The sequence below is a fragment of the Carassius carassius genome, chromosome 14 (genome assembly GCF_963082965.1).
Source record: "Carassius carassius chromosome 14, fCarCar2.1, whole genome shotgun sequence".
NCBI classification, from domain to species: Eukaryota; Metazoa; Chordata; class Actinopteri; order Cypriniformes; family Cyprinidae; genus Carassius; species Carassius carassius.
The window spans coordinates 20,990,298-21,009,394 of record NC_081768.1 but is presented as its reverse complement, the minus strand read 5'-3'; the positions used below and the strand labels follow the sequence as shown (position 1 = coordinate 21,009,394).

The 19,097-nt window shown below is 38.1% G+C and overlaps 1 protein-coding gene across 6 annotated transcripts in view; it reads right to left on the bottom strand.

Annotated features, from left to right (window-relative positions):
• Nucleotides 1-2,930: 2,930 nt before the first annotated feature.
• Nucleotides 2,931-19,097, bottom strand: part of LOC132157317 (E3 ubiquitin-protein ligase MARCHF8-like) — a 90,077-nt gene continuing 73,910 nt past the window's right edge. For 5 of the 6 annotated variants that reach the window (XM_059566607.1, XM_059566608.1, XM_059566606.1 and 2 more), the window contains 5 exons: nucleotides 17,055-17,134; nucleotides 15,923-16,744; nucleotides 11,409-11,589; nucleotides 9,448-9,583; nucleotides 2,931-5,744 (listed from right to left, as the gene is read on the bottom strand). In XM_059566607.1, coding sequence (XP_059422590.1) covers nucleotides 5,440-5,744; nucleotides 9,448-9,583; nucleotides 11,409-11,589; nucleotides 15,923-16,744; nucleotides 17,055-17,134 — 1,524 coding nt within the window. In that variant the 3' untranslated portion in view covers nucleotides 2,931-5,439. The remainder of the gene's footprint in view (nucleotides 5,745-9,447; nucleotides 9,584-11,408; nucleotides 11,590-15,922; nucleotides 16,745-17,054; nucleotides 17,135-19,097) is intronic. The other variant, XM_059566611.1, reaches the window with a different exon arrangement.

The window sequence follows — 19,097 nt, the reverse complement described above, 5'->3', positions numbered from 1 at the left end:
TAAATCTAGTGATTAAAAACCTTTTAGGGGTCCAAGCACAATAGGAAATCCAAATGTTATGTCAGTTATTCTTTTTTTTCTGCTCTAAAAGTGTCTGGAGTCAGAGACCATAGGCCTTTAGATCTCACATTTGGTGGAATGCCCCCTCCCTCCAAATGTTGGACACTAGGTGGCGCTATAAATGTGTTCATTTGCGTTTAAGTGCCTAACTCTGGAATCATAAGGGCAAATTATTATTATTTTTTTTAGCTGAATCCTTGAAGCAAGCCCGACAAGAATGCATACGTTCAATTAGATTTTTAAGCCATTTTCAATTTTATGAAAATATAATTATCTATATTAATTAATTGGTAAATAAATTGTCCTTCAGGTTTAACCTTAAGCAAAAAATAATGTGTGCCTAATTAAAAAAAAAAAAGGAAATTGGAAAGTACCGCTCTTCTTTCTTCTTTTTCTTCTGCCCTAAATTGTTGCAAGAGACCGCAAATCATGGAGACCACACTTGTCAGGATGGTCCAATATGTCCCAAAAAAAGTGTACACTTTGAAAATATATTTTTCAGACAATATTGCTGTCCATTTAAAATAAAGATGCACTTTTACAGTATTTTACAATATCTCTTTTAAGATAATATACAGTACACTATCTCATAAAGACGCACACACCTCTATTTAGTGTTGTGCTATGAATAATGTTTTCATCTTTCATTTTTAACCTGACATCAGCTCAGAGCCATATAATTATTTGATTTATTTATTTTTTCGAACATGTCTTCAGAAATATGGCAATTTATTCTGTATAGCATTCTTCCACTGGAGCATTACTTAAAACACAAAAGCTTTGTATCTTTTTGAGTGGATAACACATTTATTAAAGTGTTTGCTTGGTTGAAGTTTCAGTTCAACAACACATTGCACTTCAAAGCTTTAAAGTTGGCCTTTAACTATTATAGAAGAAGGGTCTTAAAACTGAGCTACGAAATGATAAATTCACACTCATTTGAAACTGACCTGCAACATGCAATTTCTCTTTGCAGCCCTTCATTAAAAAAGTGGTGTCCTTCACACTTATTATAAATAGACTTAAATTAAAGATGACCTGTACTGACTTAGAGCTGCTTTGCATTAGTTAATCAAAAATGTGACTTGTAATGAGCGTGCTGTTCATATCTACCATCTGCCTTTCCAAATGTTTGATGTTGGTGGGCTCATTTTGAGTCTGTGAAGACAGTGAGAACATCCTCAGCAGGAAGGACACACACATCCCTGCTTTAACCTTGTGCGGTCTGATGCTGTGTGTGTTTTTGAGGTCGGATCCATCAATCACGCTTGCATGTGCTTATGGGAAAGGCTTCCTCCACAATTTTTCTAAGATTTACTTTCTAGATAATTTTTAATAGTACACCTTCATAAAGCACTAATCGCTTTGCTGGCTTCATATCTTGGAACATTCAATCAAATGCTTATTACAGCCTCTAACCTGATAATACGTTTAGTTGTTAGACACATTTCGTCCAGGTCTTTCTCAGAAAAAAGATTTTAATCTCCTGAGACTAGCCTGGTGAAATAAGGGTATGATAACAATATCAGAGTCCAGCTGCTTTTAGATCAATGCTGTGGAGGTCAGGTCTGTAAGGTCAGCTCTCAGGGGCCATTTTATGAACTATCTTCTGTGTAATGACCATCCTTTCTTCTCTTCTTGTGTTGAGGGACCATTTGAGAGTTTGACAGTATGACATCTTTGTGTAGATATTTCAAAATAAATTTTATTTATTTATATTAAATTCATTGGGTTTTGTGTCCTACCAAGAGGGGAGCTAAAGACAAAGTCATGAAGCTAATGGGATTATATATGGAAGCTGCTTGACCTCTATGACCCCCCCCCCCCCACCTCGCTTTATAGAATTTACTATGATGCTTTTTTTTAAAAACATAATTATTTTGTGTATTTGGTGTTACATAATATGCTGATATGCTTTAATGTTCAAAAAACACATTTTTCAAATACTGTATTGTAGGTCCTCTATGCCCCGCCTCTCTCTAACGCATTGCTTTCTTCAAAATCCTGCCTTTCAACAAGCACAGTCTGCTCTGATTGGCCAGCTGACCCAGTGCATCGTGATTGGCCAAACACCACAAGCACTCATTGGAAAGTAATGCCCCTTTCTATAATCATGAGCTTCATCTTTCAAAATAAATGTAAAGAAAGTTAATAATGTCCTTAGTTTTACCATCAGTTCGAGTCTGAAAGAGGAACAGAGTCACGTGACAGACACAGTGATGAAGCTCGTATGTATTTTCTGTACACAAGCCACGGACGGTTAAGACTGACTTCAATAGCAAATACTTAAACTAATAACAAAATATATTTACATTAGCTGATTTAGAAGTGCCAGATTGTTGTAGCAAAGTCAGAATTACATTCTCTCCTTCTACTTTTGAAAAGCTTAATAAAGCGATTTCGCCTAGATACACACAGCATCTCCCTGACATGGCTGCTTCAACACTAACTGCGGTTACTGAAAACATGCCTTCTTTCTTTGCGTGAACATTTGGGCAGCATTACACAAACATTTCCACATAATGACATAGACGTGTTTGAAGGAGGCGTTTTAGGGGGGGCGTGGCAGTCTTAACTTTTATAAAGAATATCTCTTTGGATTTAAAACTTTAGTCTTTGCAAATTCACAGATCTAATTCATTCACCAAGAGCTTGTAACACGCCAAAGAGAAAGGGACAATTGAAATCACATCATATGACCCCTTTAATGTTTGGCCTAGTTTCTTCAATGAATGGTAATAAAATAGCATTTGGTACTGTGATAACAAACTTATAAAAATGCATCGCTCTCGAAGGATCACGAGATCTCACTTCAGAGAAACTGAAACTCATGAGTCAGTGATAAATAAACGGTGCAGTTTGACACTGGCTAATTTAAGATTTCTTTTATTGCTCCACTCAGACTCCCTTTAAAAACACAGCACAAATGTAGTCACTCATATCTCAGCGAAGAAATTAAAACCAACCACATAAAGGCGGTAATACTGACGGGGAAAAAAGAGAAACATACATAAAAAACAAAACTATACATGTAAATTACAGCCTTTTCAGTTTCACAAAAAAGTATTTATCCACCGAGAAAGCCACGACGTGAAATGCTTGATCAACTCCACTGATGTTATCTATTTGACACAGTGTTTATTAAAGGCCTTGACACACATAAATGACCAATTAAGAACATCATTTACCTTTCCTATGGGAAATAATTCGTTCAACATATCCAGGCAGTTTTCAGACCTTTAATCACCCGTTATTACAGTAATTTATAAAAACAAACATCTGATACAACACAGGCTGGTGAAAATAACTTCTACATTTCCTATATTTGGTTGTTTTTTTAATGCTCAAAAATGCTTATAGAAACTATTTACTACTAGAGGAAAAAGTACAAGAAATAAGAGGGAGATGCAAGAAACAGTCATGTTATCCGTGTTCAAGCCAATTCATTAGTGATGCACTGAACACCTCTATGACGAGCCATGAAACACACAAGACTATTACTGCACTTTAAAACACATCCATCAAAATATGATGCAGTGCAGTGCTAAAAAGATTCTGGAAAATGCGTTTCAAACTGTGTTTCAGTGTTTCCATCACTAGATGGTAAAAGGAGCCAGCTCCCACTATTTTACAAATATGCAATCAGAAACCAAACTTGGGAAATGTATACACTGAATCTTACTTACTGGAATAAAACTAAGTAAAATGTCTCACATCGCTAGGCTATGGGGCTGGGAAGGATTTACTGGCAAAACGCATCCACACATCTTCACATCTCCAACAAAACAAAGCAAAAAATGGCTTCATTTGGATGTTCTCAAAGCTGACGGGGTTGCATTAATACATTGTTGTAGTGCATACATTGTGACGTTATCCAAAGAATATGCTTGGTCGCATACAGACAGACTCTAAGATAAGGAATACAAAAGCTATGCCATTAGCAAACTGAACATCAAGCATCTTTTATTGGTCAAATGGCACAAAGCAGTCAGAAGAGGTTAAAAAATTATGAATGTGCATTGTCTGTGCAGTAGTTCTAGAAGTATCTTGTACCTTTTGAACATATCAGAGCATGAAAAGATTCATTCACAATAGAGTTTATAAGAAGCACAGCCCATAAAAAAGGATAATTGCTGGGGGCATCAATCGAAGTCGTATGTCCAGGTCAATTCAGATTAGAATGAAGGCCAAAACGAACATGGCTATTTCCCATCATTTAAAGCCATTGGAACGCTAAACAATATTTCAGAATAAATACAGACCTGAAATTACACCCATGGGAAATTTGCTATGATTGTTTTCAAAATCTGAGCAAACAAGCAGAACGGGGGTAAGTGTCCTGTCATCATTTCATCGTTGCTAAAACCTCATTCCTGTTATTCAAGTGATTTGAAATCAACTCAAAAGTAATGGCAGACCTTTAATGATTCATTTTATAAAAGAACAGAAATTTTTTTTATCTTGGATTTAGAAGGTTAAAAAAAAGTAAAATTCATAATGAAGGTAAATCTCTTTCACACAGAGAATTCATGACTGATTCATTGCAAACTTGCATTTCTTAATTTCCCTCGATTTGAATTTTTTTACATTCGCAACATACACTTTAAGGCTGGATTCATTAAAGTCTTCCACAAGCGCAGTGAAGTCTTCAGCAAATGCAGAAATGACCGTATGGGATAATTTTTGCACATGCTAAGAACTGTAGCGTCACACTTTAGTAAATCTAGCCCTTAATAGGATAAATATTGTAATTAGTTGATCCAGATTTAGTAATCAGCTGATACAACAAACCCTAGGTTGACTAAATTCAGAATTTACTCCGTCATAACAGATTTCTAAAATAAGTGGAATGATACATAACAGTACATGAATGGTCCCTCATTGCTCCTTCTGATTCCTTTTTTGTTCCATCTGAGGGGTTTGAGGAGACACAGATGCACCTATAACACGTGAGATCTCACTCGCAAAACTTCAAGTTTGTTTTAATGTCTTATCCACGTAGAAAGGGAATGAATATATTACTAAAACAGGGCTCTTTAGAACAGGGAAATTAAAAGTGCTTCTATTCATCGACTCCATCAGAACCAGCACACATACACAGCTCGAACGGTGGACTTCAACTGATGTACGACAGCAGTACAATGGCAGTAGCTGGAAAGATCCGCGATCTAGTGCACAAACTGATTCATTATGGTTAGCCAACAACTCACAGGAACAGGTTGGACAAACAAACAAAGAGAAAATAACATCTAAACAACAAAACGAGTCTCAGTCTCAGACAGTCCTCGTGCCCGGTGCTGTGTGGCATCCCCGTGTGTCCCGGAGCATGCGACGCCCCAGCCGGTCCTCTAGAGTTGGGGGTATATGTGGGCCAAGCGATCAGACGTGCAGGATCTCCATACTGTAGTCCTCGGTCTCTGTGTACTGGGAAGAGTTTGTGTCCGACTGCGCCGGCCCGAGCGCCTCTTTATTCTCCAAGTTGGGCTCCAGAAGAGATGGCTTATCAAAAACGTTCTTTTTACAGGTCTCTGGGCGGTTCTGCACATATATTACTCTGTTGTAGGCCTTGAGTCTCTTCCACAACTGGATGTAGACCTTGCATTGCACGTACATGAACACCAGTCCACCAGTGAACCCTATAGCCACCACCACCAGTTTGGTCCAAAAAGGCCATTCCAGTATCCCTGTATGAGAAACGAAAAAGGAGAAAGAACATCGCTGTAAGTGTCACACACATTACAAGTGCTTATTTCATATTGTAACGTCAGCATCTGTTTACAGTCCAGGATCAAACATAGGGGTCAGCGACAAACCTAATGTTCATGGTAACAAAAAGGTTGTTCTTAGTTCTTAGAATTAGGCTCTTTGCATGCTGACTGGTTTCATATGATTTTGAAACTTCATATTTTCAAGAAACGTTTCATGTAGTGTAACTGTCAGTTAAAAACTATATATACACACACATATACAAACATACATACCTACATGAAAAAAAAAAATTATATATATATATATATATATATATATATATATATATATATATATATATATATGCAAAACTGATTTTCCATCAGCCATTACTAAAGTGTCACATGATCCTTCAGAAATCATTCCAATATGCTGATTTATTATTAGAATTATCAATGTTGGCAACAGAAACTGCGATACGTTTTTTTTTTTTTTCAGGATTCTTTGATGGTTTAAATAAATGCTCTTCTTTTTAACTTTTTATTAAATCGAACAATCCTGAAAATATCACAAGTTCCAAAAAATATGAAGCAGCACAGCAGTTTCCAGCAATGATAATAAATCAGCATATAAAGAATGATTTCTGAAGGATCATGCTGACACTACATTTTCCTGTATTTTTGATATACACACATACATACATAGATATAGATCTAATTGCAGTTTTTATGTACTATTAAATACATTAATGGAGTCTCATGCCATTGACCCATTTGCAGTAATCCTAAAGCAAGACTGCAGTAATACATTGCCCTGTTGCAATATTACATAAAATCTATATGCATACGAAGTGATTCTGGAATACAACACAAGATCTAAAATCTACATCAAGCACAAACACAGGAGCAGGGATACAAAGACAGGCGATTGGAGTCCTGATATCCCACCCAAGCTTTTAAAGAGCCAGCAATGTACACAGGGCTATGCTTCAGAATGCATATACAGCATTTTCACCTTTGACCACTTCATTAGAAATAGCTGAGAAAGCGAGGCTAGCAGCAAAGAAATTTTAGGTGTTTTCTCTGTCCATCTTTATTGGAATTAAATTCAGCCAACCTTTGATTTGTTTACAGTTGCTTTCCTATTTGGAACAGAGCTTTCGAAATGTCAGCAAAGATCAAGTGTGAGGGAACTGCCAAATGCTACAGTCTGTTCAAGCACAAGGCCTTGGACATGAAATACTGTACTGCTTTCGGAGGCTCCGTAAGTCAGGCCAGGGTGCAGCTTTAGTCCACCTGACGTCATTATCAAAGGGCAGAGAATGAGGTTAGTGCTGCACATACAGGACACTCTTGTATTTGTGCAAGCCTATGTGCTTTTCTTATGATAGAAGTGGCCTTTTTAATCAATTTCTTGCGTGATACAATCAAGCTAATTATATACAAAGGACCGGTTTGATGGGTCCATCCCATTTATTACACTGACACCTACACACCAGCAATATCAGGAGAGCAGTTCGATACAGTTTTACGTCATTTTCAAATTCGATAAAAACACGCCACAGTCCATTAAAATGCAGCGCTTGCCTCTTTGTTCCACACATCACTTTCGCAGTCACTTTCTCTTTCTTTTGTGTCTGAATATATCCAGAAAATAGATTTAAGAAAAGAAATCAGGCTGTGATAAGTGGTCATCAAGCCTGAAATTGCACATTGACAAACAACAGTATGGGGCAACAGGGCATACTGCATTCAGAGCGAGTTCTGGCTGTGAAAAATTATTGTCTTTATTCACGTTGCAACAGTCATGCTAGAGACAGCTGATGTAGCCGGGGGGAGACACCGAGCCGAGCCAGATAAGAAGAATCGAGGAGCTGATGATACTGCGCATGTGTGATTCAGCGTGAAGCAGACTGACACACAGAGCGCATGAACCGAACTGACTCTTGGTGATTGATTCTGATCTGATTCTGTGCTAGTGTTATGAGCGCGGGTAAACTGAAGGCTTAAATCAAAGGCAATCATCGCAAATGACGCCATTATACGTCGAGCGCAAAAGAACCGGTGAACCGTTTTCTTCAACTGGTTTATTGAATCGAACTGTCCGAAAGAACTACTGGTGATCCGAAAAACGGTTCAACCGGTTCTTGACTCGTGAACGAGTCAGTCTTTTGTTCGTTATCTGGCTCGGCTTGGTGTTCATCTTCAGTTCTCTCTTCACAGCAGTTCAGTCAGTGTACTGTTTGAGTACATGAATTACTCCGGGATATTGGTTTGTTTGAACTCGGAGGGAGTGTCAGCCACATTAAAAAAGTTAACAGCTTAAGTCATTTGTGGATTAATGCGTATTGGAGACGCGAACCGTTTAAAACGATTCAGTTCGATTTGTTGAACTGAATGATTCGTTCGCGAACCGGATATCCAGACTGCTTTGTTTTGAACTCTCTCACACAACAGACACGGAAGAGAAGACAATGCTGAATAAAGTCGTAGTTTTTGCTATTTTTGGACCAAAATGTATTTTCGATGCTTCAAAAAATTCTAACTGACCCTCTGATGTCACATGGACTACTTTGATGATGTTTTTCTTACCTTTCTGGACATGGACAGTATACCGTACACACAGCTTCAATGGAGGGACTGAGAGCTCTCGGACTAAATCTAAAATATCTTAAACTGTGTTCCAAAGATAAACGGAGGTCTTACCCTCATGTTGTTCCAAACCCGTAAGTTATTAATTACATAATTTTGCTATCTGGGTAAACTAACCCTCTAAGGCCCGTTCACACCAAGGACGATAAAGTTTTAACAGTCATTCGAAGTGTGTGAGAATAGGGAAATGCACACCAGGGATGCCAGGTCTGTGAAACAATACCAGCCAACTACTATTCAAAACTAGCCCAAAACCAGCCTATTCATGTGTTTTTTTTTCATATACCATATGTTATTTAACCAATGACAATAAAAATGTTGTTAATTTTATTAAATAAGTCATTGAACTACAAAGAATAATTTTCTTGGGATGTATAACATTTGATAAAATCGTTAACGTGTTGCTCTCTGCAGACTGTATAGTGGGGAAGTGCAAATCAAAAGCTGTGTAAAGTCAGCCAATTAGATTATTGCTCTCCAGCTGTGTGTGTAATATGTATCCGAGAATGAACTGTGGTCGGTCTAAACATGTCGTCTGAGGGCGGGACATTGAGCGTACCAACCCTCACATCCTTAAAATGAGACCTTCATATTAAATTACCCACATCTCAGAAGAAAGTATAAAAAAGGGTTACTCAAATCTTGCCCTGGAGGACCATTGTGCTGCAGAGTTTAGTTCCAACCCTGATCAAACTCACCTATCTGTGGTTTTCTAATGCTCCTGAAGACATTGATTAGCATGCTCAGGTGTGTTTGATTAGGGTTAGAGCTAAACTCTGCAGGAAAGTGGATCTCGTGGGCCAGATTTGAGGATCCCTGGTATAAACCATCTGTGTCGAGGTAATAAATACATCAAGATATGCATCGCTGAGTACAACAAACAGCTGTCAGTCGGAGGAATGTGATTGTTCTGTAAGCACAGAACAATCCAGAGCATAAGAGCGACTGTGGGATGGTACGGAGCTGGAGGGAAGCAGGCAGACAGAGCTGGATGATGAAGAGGTGGAGGTAGTGCTAAACTGACTGGGAAGGGGAGGGCAGGGCTAACCTTGTTTGATCTCCTCTGCTGTGCGGTCAATGAGGACGTAGAGTGACCAGACGACACATGTGATGGCGATGACGTGAAAAGTGACTGAGCACATGATCTTCCTCCTCTCGCTGGCGGTCATCTGAAGCTTCTCCCACTGCAGACACAGAAATTACAAAAGACATACAGAAATGATTCCCAACACATTTGAGCTTTAATTGTTGTTGTAAAAGAAAGACTTTGATGATTAATCAATATAATAGTCAACATACTTCAAAGTGCAGTACAAACAAAATCGGTAACCTGGCTTTTCTGCTTAATAAATATTTCATGTGTCTTGGTGAGAGTGATCTCTGGATCTCTTTTAGCCATTCAGTGCAGGTCTCTATTAAGCTATGACCCAGAATCCTCATCAAACCTCCATTTTTATCATGAAAACATTATACTGAAAGAATAATCAATGATATTTTGTTTACACTGTAGTACACATTTAATCCAATAAAAAGCCATACTACATAGTAATATACTTCATGATTAAAAGCTTGTTTAAATGAATACTGTAATTCAACCAGAAATGAATATTCTGTCGTAATTTAATCATCCGTATGTTGCTATTTTCTTCTTTGAAGATATGTTGAAGAATGATGATAACTAAACATTATTGGTGACCATTGACTTACACTATGTACAAAAAAAAAACCTTTATGTTCTACAGAAGTCAGTCATACAGGTTTAGAATGACAGGAGCTTGAATAAATTATGAAAAATGTAATTTTTTTTAACTATCCCTCATTACCATATTCCGTCTTCTTAGACAAACTACTTAGTTTCTTCAGTGACGATAAAGAGAAAAAAAACTACTATGATTTACAGAAGAATGAAAGTCTGGAACAGCAGGAGGGTTGACTATTTGAGCAACATATATGCTAACAGGTTTATAAAATAAAAACAAAAGAACTTGATTGGCCCACACAAACTCAGACCTGAAACCCACCGGGCTGCGTGTGAATATGAATTTGAATAAACAATAGCACACATGTTCCTTCCCTGAAGACTGGAATCGTTTATAAAAGGGAGGACCAAACTCTTGGAACGCCTTTGGTTTCGAAATGAAATGTTCAAGCACATATGGATGTGGGGTTCAGACGTGCACATACTTTTGGTTTTGGAGTTCGAGTCAATGAAAATGATTATATAAGCCTGTCAGTTACATGAGAGAGTAGATTATATTAACCATTGTAACCAACACAAATTGTTATCCATGTAGACTCTTTTAAATGAGCAGACAGCATACTGACAATGGACATTCAGTACCTTAAAGTACTAAGAGTCAACTTTTAGCTCAAGGTACGCACCTATACCGTCAAAAACTCACAAAAATGTGCCAAAATGCGGCGCTTAGTGATTATTCACATAAGACTGAAAACGTGTGTAACAGTAAAATAATCGTGATTATGATTTTGGTCATAATCGAGCCGCCCTAGTCTGTTGTCACACCCATCGTTTTTGCATCTCAGTTCATCTTGCAGACACCTTGAAATCTCTATCTCTCTCTTTCTCTCTCTCTCTGAGGAAGTCTGCTCAAGCACAACCTCTATGGTGAAATAACGGCTGTCCTAGAGATGCCCTATTTTAAACCCCATTTGAGACACACCATCAGAAATTTAATTAAGAGAGGAAGCAGTGGACAAAGACTAAACACTGAAGTGGCTGGACTTTCATCTTATTCATGTCAATCAAAAATAATTAATTGTAACACTGAATAATCAAAACCTCCCTCAGGCTTTATGGACTAACTTGTTTTGAGTCATCTCAAAGGACAGGTTGCAACTCATCTACACTGATCAACTATTGGTTCTGCATAACATGAAGCAGAATGGCCTTAAAAAAAACCTCACCTGTGGTAAAATTAATATCACTCACAGCCTCTTGTGGTTTATTACTTAATCATACATGGCCTGTACACATGTATGTAACGTTACCTTTTGGAGTGGTTTGAGCTTGGTCTCCATTATGAAGTCGTACTTGCAGAGCTCGCAGCAGCGCGTGTCGGAGCTCTTGATCCACTGCTGCAGACATGCCTGATGGACAAACCGCAAACTCCCAGTGCAGTGACAGGGTGTTATCAGCATACTCTCATCATCCCCCTCACAGTGACAAATCCTACAGTTTATTTACGGAGAGAGAGAGAGAGAGAGAGAAAAACACTCGGTCATCCTCCTAAAAGCACTGCAAAGCAACATCAACAACCACACTCTTCTATCACTGGTATCCTATAATACGGTTCATCTCAAAATGCAACTGATTCTTAATATTTGCTGTTAGGATTTTTCAATTTTTGAATAAACCATAATCTACAAAAAAATAAATAAATAAATAAAAAACTTTCAAAGTGACTGACTATAAAGCAGATGCTATAAACATGCTAACACAGAAGACAGAAACACCATGTGTTCACTATGTTCAGATCAGAGCCGCAATATACACATAAATCTAACATTTCCCTTTCCTGAAGGATTCATGGAAAGCAATTCCCTACAGAAACATCAACAGAACCTATAGAATCATACAACCGTTAAACTTTAAATCACACAAGCAGGGGAAAACGGAAAGGCTGTTTGTTACTGGAAGGATGGTTGGATTTGTGGAGAGTGTCCAGGGGGAGATAAGAGATCTAGTGAGCAGGATCCAAGATGGAAGCTCAATTTATTCTCCATGTAATCTCACCGCTAAGAAACAAATGAGATGTTATTGAGATCTGAGCTGTGTTTTTTATTCTATTCTATTTATATCTATTTTATTCTATATATATATATATATATATAAAAAAAATACAAATTAGAATAATAATAAAATAAAAAAAATAAAAATACATTTGGCTTTGACATCCTACAAAAATGACAAAAATACTATAAGGACAATTTTATCATTTTATGGGATGCAGTGATACACAAACAAAACTGTGGAAATGAAACAAAACATTTTACGGAATATTTACTCTATACACATTTTTCTGTTTTCAGAATACTTTGTGTATTTTTCATTGCATGGCTGCTGGTGGATTTGACACAAACACAATGGAGAACTAAATTCCCATGCATGCTGATCTCAGAGTGCAATGGCATAGTCATGAGTTTGATTCCCAGGAAACATAATGTGATAAAATGCATAGTTTGAAGTCGCTTTAAATAAAACCATCTGCCAAATGTGGAAAATGTAAAGTCATCAGAGACGAGAGATTTGACTGTGACTTCATTAAAGATTCCAAGCATTTCAAACAGCAGTACTTGCCAGAGGAATGTTATGAGGAAAAATTGTAGATAGACAACCATACATTTAATCTTTGATGTATATACTTACTGACAGAACAACAGCATACAACAAATTACATTATGGTCGCAGCACACGGTTTGGATGTTGTAATGGATGTACAAATCATATCCTCCATGATACAGGCCCTCTAAATGTTAACTAGCTGCCGGGGCACAAATGAGAGGGAAGATTGCTTCCATGTCAGCGTCCAGAGGAGGCTTTTCAGATTGAATGACCAGGATAATGACTATTTTCAGACACGCATGATCCAGTCAAGGCTCTAAAAGATTAGAGCAAGAAAGAGCACAGAGAAAGAGAAAAACGAAGTCTGTCACATCTCCATCATCTTACACCCGGCTTTATAGCCCGTCTGAGCACAGTGTGTAATAACCTCCGTGAGTGCTTTATGGGACATTGCTTTAATGGACTCCTTTTGTTTATGATCACTCATTTTTCTTGACTACAAAGACCAGATTCTTTTCCCTCTCTCACTTCCTTTCTATTTTAATCAGAATATATTAAGACAATCACAAAGCTATAATAGATTACATTAAAATAGAAAGACTCAATCCAATTACCACATTTAAGACATTCTATCTGGCCTTTTCACAAGGTTTCACAATTGCTCATTGACTGCTGTTCTGGAATAGTCATTAGACAAGCATTCACTATAGCACTGTATTAAAATAAATACACTGGCAGATATGATACTGTAATTCTATGATACTCAATAAATATGACTATTTCTTGTGACATGGCTTAAAATGTTTAAAACAAGTAAAATAAAAATAGCAAAATGTAGTTGAAGTTGTTTTCACTAAATTAACATGGAAAAATTATAATTTTAATTTATAGGCACCAATATTTCTAATAATTTTTTTATATGTATTTTGACTAGGACATTTTAAATAAGCACATGACTTCACTGAACATTGTGGCTACAATCAATGAATGTTTGAATTGATTCGAGACATCAACTAATAAAACATACCAATTAGCATATTCTATTTCAAGTTCCTCAGATTATTGTATTGAATATTTCAAACACCCGTTCATAAATGCCTTTCTTAAGATTTTAAGCATAAAACATTTTCACTGTCGTTTGAGAAAGTTCTCTTGAACTGCAGACGTGACTGAGCACATAATAATGAGCAGACAGAAACATATGAATAATTCCCATCTTATTCCATGAATAGATCCCTCATAAACTTAAATATTCAGTTGCAGTTAAAACATTTAAATTCACCAGTACATGTGATGTTCCTCCTACATAAAAATGCATCCTTGCCATGGGTCACACCTCAAGACACCTTAGCATGCTTTGTAGCAGATCTCAAAGCCAGGGCATTTCAGCTCTGGTTTAAACCAATAAGTCTTGCTGGCTGATCTCTAAATGTCAGCTATTTTAAGAGCACATGTGTTTTCACAGCACTGCGTGAGAGTGCTAATACATGTGGGAAGAAACCTCCTCTCACCCTTAAGATGTAAACAATAAAAAAAGAACTGAAGAAGTCTAGTGAAGCTCAGGTAAAGTGTTAAGCAAAGATTTTAGCTTAGAGCTAAGCAGATCTTCTCAAAAAGCTTGTTGGATGTGGCCACTTTACAAACAAACATAAGCTGCATCCGAATATGAATCTCTACTACACAGCTGGCAAAAAAACTGTATGTGAAAAGAGTAGTATTCCGAATTCACAGTATTCATACTACAGTAGGCAAAAAGTACCTGGAGGGATTACTACTTCCAGCAAAATTCTGAATTGTCAATCCAAAGGACACTATCACCCCATGAGGCCACGGGAGAGGTTTTGTGAAAGGCAGTTAAGTGACACAACTGACGCTGTTAGGTCACAAGACAAAGACAAACATAGTACGTCCGAATTACATTTATACTACACATATTCACACTACAAAGAGCAATTTTGTAGCGGTCACAAAATTTGTTCCTCATCCAGTGTAGTGCCTAGTCAGACAGAATGCGATTTTGGATGCAGCCATACTCTTTTTTCTATATAAGCCAGAGGGGAGTTCACCTGAAAGCTACTACCCTAAATCTGAGATGCTGGAAAGAATTTGTAACAACCAAAAAACACTTGGACCTCAAAAGTAGTTTTTCTTCCAGAGTTATTTAGTTTGCTGCTGGCAGGCCACAGCTCTAAGTCAATTACATACCTCATAAGTTACGCTAATTGTTTCCTGTAGCATCCGTGTGGCCCTGTAGATGTAATCTACAGGGCCCTGTAATATCGATAAAATGTTATTTCGCCTGGTCTCGAATCGCAAAGCCAGAGAGCCAAACCCAAAACTGTAATCAGATCTCAATCTTCATTCTACCTTATTAAATACGGCTAAACTACATCAATCGAGAAGCTACCGTAAGCATCGACTGGATCTCTCCAAGTAAATCTGCTTGGACTGTCCATGACAGCATTATGATGCAATATGCATCAGATCCCACACAGAAGGTCGGACACATCCTCTTCCACACGGTGGACCTTTAACACTCATAAATGCCAAGTTCTGTCATGAAACTCTAGATGGCACAGGTTGATGGGTTGTTAATGCAAACTGATGATATTCACAGTGTTAAACTACTTGGCACAAGCTGACTGGTTCATGTTGCATAAGCAGGCCAATAATCTTGCTGCTTTACATTTAAATGGTTAATTTCCACTAGTCTGAAATCCTCTACCTTCCCCAGCTCCTCCTGTATAGTTCTGCTACGGGTTATTATATATTCTACATGTGCAGCAGCAGTATGTCCCTTAAATACTCACAGCACAGTATCTGCATTTGTATTGGAAGTAACAAGTTCCTGTGCTGGCTTTGTAGCAGTAGCAGCAGCAGTAATAATCTACAACAGCAATAACCAACAGCAGCAGCAGTGTGGCAGATCTATTCCACCAATACCAAATACATGAACATTTCATATCCATTGCCATGCCAAAATCTTCAGCGAGTTGTCATGATAGAACTCCTATCATATGTGAACCTCATTATCACCCACCATTACAAGATGACTACAAACTATCACAGCGCTAGCAGGCCTCTAAAAGGAAGGACGCACAGGGATTGTAGGAAATTAACATCCAGGTGAGGGCTGTGGTGGGACTATGAGGATGAATCACTCTAGAGGTGGAGCCCATGGGTAAGAGGAGCTGGGCAGGAGTGAGTAAGTCCCACCAACCTGCAGCAGTCCCCCGAGAGGGAGTAGGGCGACAGAGGCCCATTTTTCTCAGACAGCGGAGAGCAGCATTGATCCAGGTCACTGTCCTCTTCAAGCGAGCAAAGAGGAACCCGCAAGCCCTCAGTCTTCAGCTTCCAGCGGGACGAGTCCTCTTCAAACACCTCGTCATCTCCCATCTCCTCCATACAGCAGGACTCGTTGACATCCAGCATGGCACTGGATGACTTGCCGATGTGCAGCCTTGAAGCGTAGCTTCCCATCTCAGATGCCTGCAGGCTTCCTGCGGTGGACGAGCGGGTGAACGGGAAGATGAGACGCAGGAAGTTGGAGCTTCTTTGAAGGTCTGAATGGGGAGGAGCAGGGGGAGCTAGGCAGTGCTCAGGCCCTGGGTTGGATATGTATTTATAGTTGTTGAGGAAGGATGGAGGCCGAGAAGTAAATGGAAGAGGATAGTTGGCTTGACCATTGAGTGCTTTGATGTGGCTGTCTTGCACAAGCTGTTCCTTCTCCGCTCCCAGCTCACTATCTGAACATGTGCGGTCTATAAAGTGAAGACCGTTGCATAGGCTGTCCATCTTTTGTCCCACGTCATTCAGAGACTTTGAAAACTTGAGACTGCCTCCTTCTGGTTTCAAGTTGACTGATGGTTTGAGTAGGGAGAGCCATTCTGTGCCAAACAAGGTTCTATTTTTGGGTTTGTTGGGGGAGTCCAGGCAGAGCGTTGTCATGGTGACACCCTGAGATGCTGAGCTTTTACCATTAGAGTTCAACAGCACTACAGTGGCCTGTAAAGGTTTCTGGTCCTGAGTGAGGTCATTAGAACTGCATACGAGAGGAGAGGAGAGGAGAGGAGAGGGATGGGACAGAAAGAGAGGTACAGAAACAGAGATGGGAAGAGAGAAAACGGACATAAAGAGACATGCAACATGCATTAGAGAACAAATGAAGAAAGATTACAAAGAGACAGGTGGGAGGAACCAAGAGGAAGGTTTAGAAAACAAAATGCCAGAACCAAGACGGGTGGCAGTGTTGGCCCATTGATTTTTTGACAGTTCTGCCTCTTTCTGGATCTTTTACTCTCTTTCAGGACACGGCCATAATGCAGGAGCACACTGAGGGAGGGCAAACCTACCTGCATATATCCTGGTTCGAGGGTGTCACTGAAGTCCTGGGAAAGCTGCAGGGTGTGTTCACAGAGGTCGGACTTCCAGCCTGTGTGCAAAACAGAGACCAAAGCAGCAAATTAGAAACATTAAAGAAGCATGTCCTGTTGGAAATTCCATTCCTTGCAAGGCATCAACATATTTTACACGTAAATGCAGCTTTTTGTTTTATGGTTCTGCATGAGTGAAATGCATCACAGCCACTTTGCATTTGTCATGATACTCGGCACATATACACTACTGTTCAAAAGTTTTGAGTCGGTAAGACTCACAGTAAGAGTTTGAGTTGGTGGGACTTTTTTTTTTTTTATGAATTAATACTTTGCAGTATTTAGCTTTGCATAACATTAATAAATTACACATTAAAATATATTTAAAAAAGAAAATTCATTTTAAATTGTAATTATATTTCACATTATTTCAGTTTTTGCTCTTTTTTTTCAAATAAATGCAGTCTTGTTAAGCATGAGAGACTTTAAAAACATTTTCTTTTTATCTTAGACTCCGAATATTTGAATGGTATATATGGTGAATGGTTAAATTTATTGTATGCAAGACTACTTATGAAAACAGATTTCAGAAAGAAGATATATCATTGCAATTGAATATTTTTAAACTTTAATCCTAAATTTCTTGAAAAGTAAAATAAAAATAAACATTTTCAACAAAAGGAATATCCTTGCCTAAAACCTATTTCTCTCTCTCTCTCTCTCTCTCACACACACACACACACACACACAAACTAATATTTTACCTGGGCATTTGGATCAAAGCAGCATGGATCACATACACAATGTTTGATACCATCACTTATGCCCCAGACTAATTACCTATCGATTCTATCTGTAACAAACAGAGAATATATAGCCCTGGGCCTGACAGGGATCAATACAGGATAGAGTGTCCGGATCTGCCCTCTACAAAAACACACACTCATACACAAACTGACACACACGGTCACACAAATTCTGTGATGAATAATATTCCAAGAAACTATTATGAAATAATAGTGTTACTAACACCTTCCATTAGCACCTCAATTCAGACAAAATGTCATGATTCACTCTCATTTATACAGAAATTCTTCTGTTTATGTTACTTGGGAATTGAAGATGTAAACACTTTCCACAAATGGGGTACAAAATAGGGCCTGGGAAATTCAGAAAATGTTGATTGTTTATCTCAAGAGATCAAAATAAATATTATATGAACATTTTTATTTTGAATTCATTTACTCATTTCTCGCAACCCTATCACCAAACTGTGTTACTTCTTAGGTGTTACTTAATTTACATTTTTAATACATGCTATACACATTTACCTAGTACTTACATCTTATAGTAATTAAAACAGTATTAGTAAAATAGTATATACACATTTTTTTAATAGTATAAAGTGCCAAATGTGTGTATGTCTGTGTTGCTTAGTCGAGTTGTGACGACAGTGTAAACGTGATTAACTGTGAGTCACTCTGGCTCCTCGCAGACCCAGTCAACAAGATAAGGTGTATTTTCAAGCCTGACAGAGTGCATGTTTGTGAAGACTCCCTCTGAGATGTGATATACACACACAGCCATATGTGAGTCAACAAAAACAACACAAACTCTTCACAAAACAGCATACCAACTACTGAAAATTGGACAGAGATGAGGCACAGAGACTTGCGCATGTCAACACATGAGATAAACGTTAGTAATGGGTTATGCAAATTCCAGTCCTGTGGTTATGGAATTTGCCTCTAATATATTTCAGTCTGTAAATTCAATCTACCTGTCAGTAAATTTGTGCACATTTAAATAATTAAAAATAATAACAAAAAACCTTGTTTGTGGAGGCCAGCAGCTCTTCTCTCAGACACACTATGGGAGTTATTTAGAGGTAATAGAAAATCATTTATTCTCTATCATGAACCTGGCACTGATATTAATTCTAAGCTGTGAAACAAGTGCTTCTGAAACCAGAACAGAAATTTATAAACAAGGCTGTCACTGCATGTGGATTTAGTGAAGATG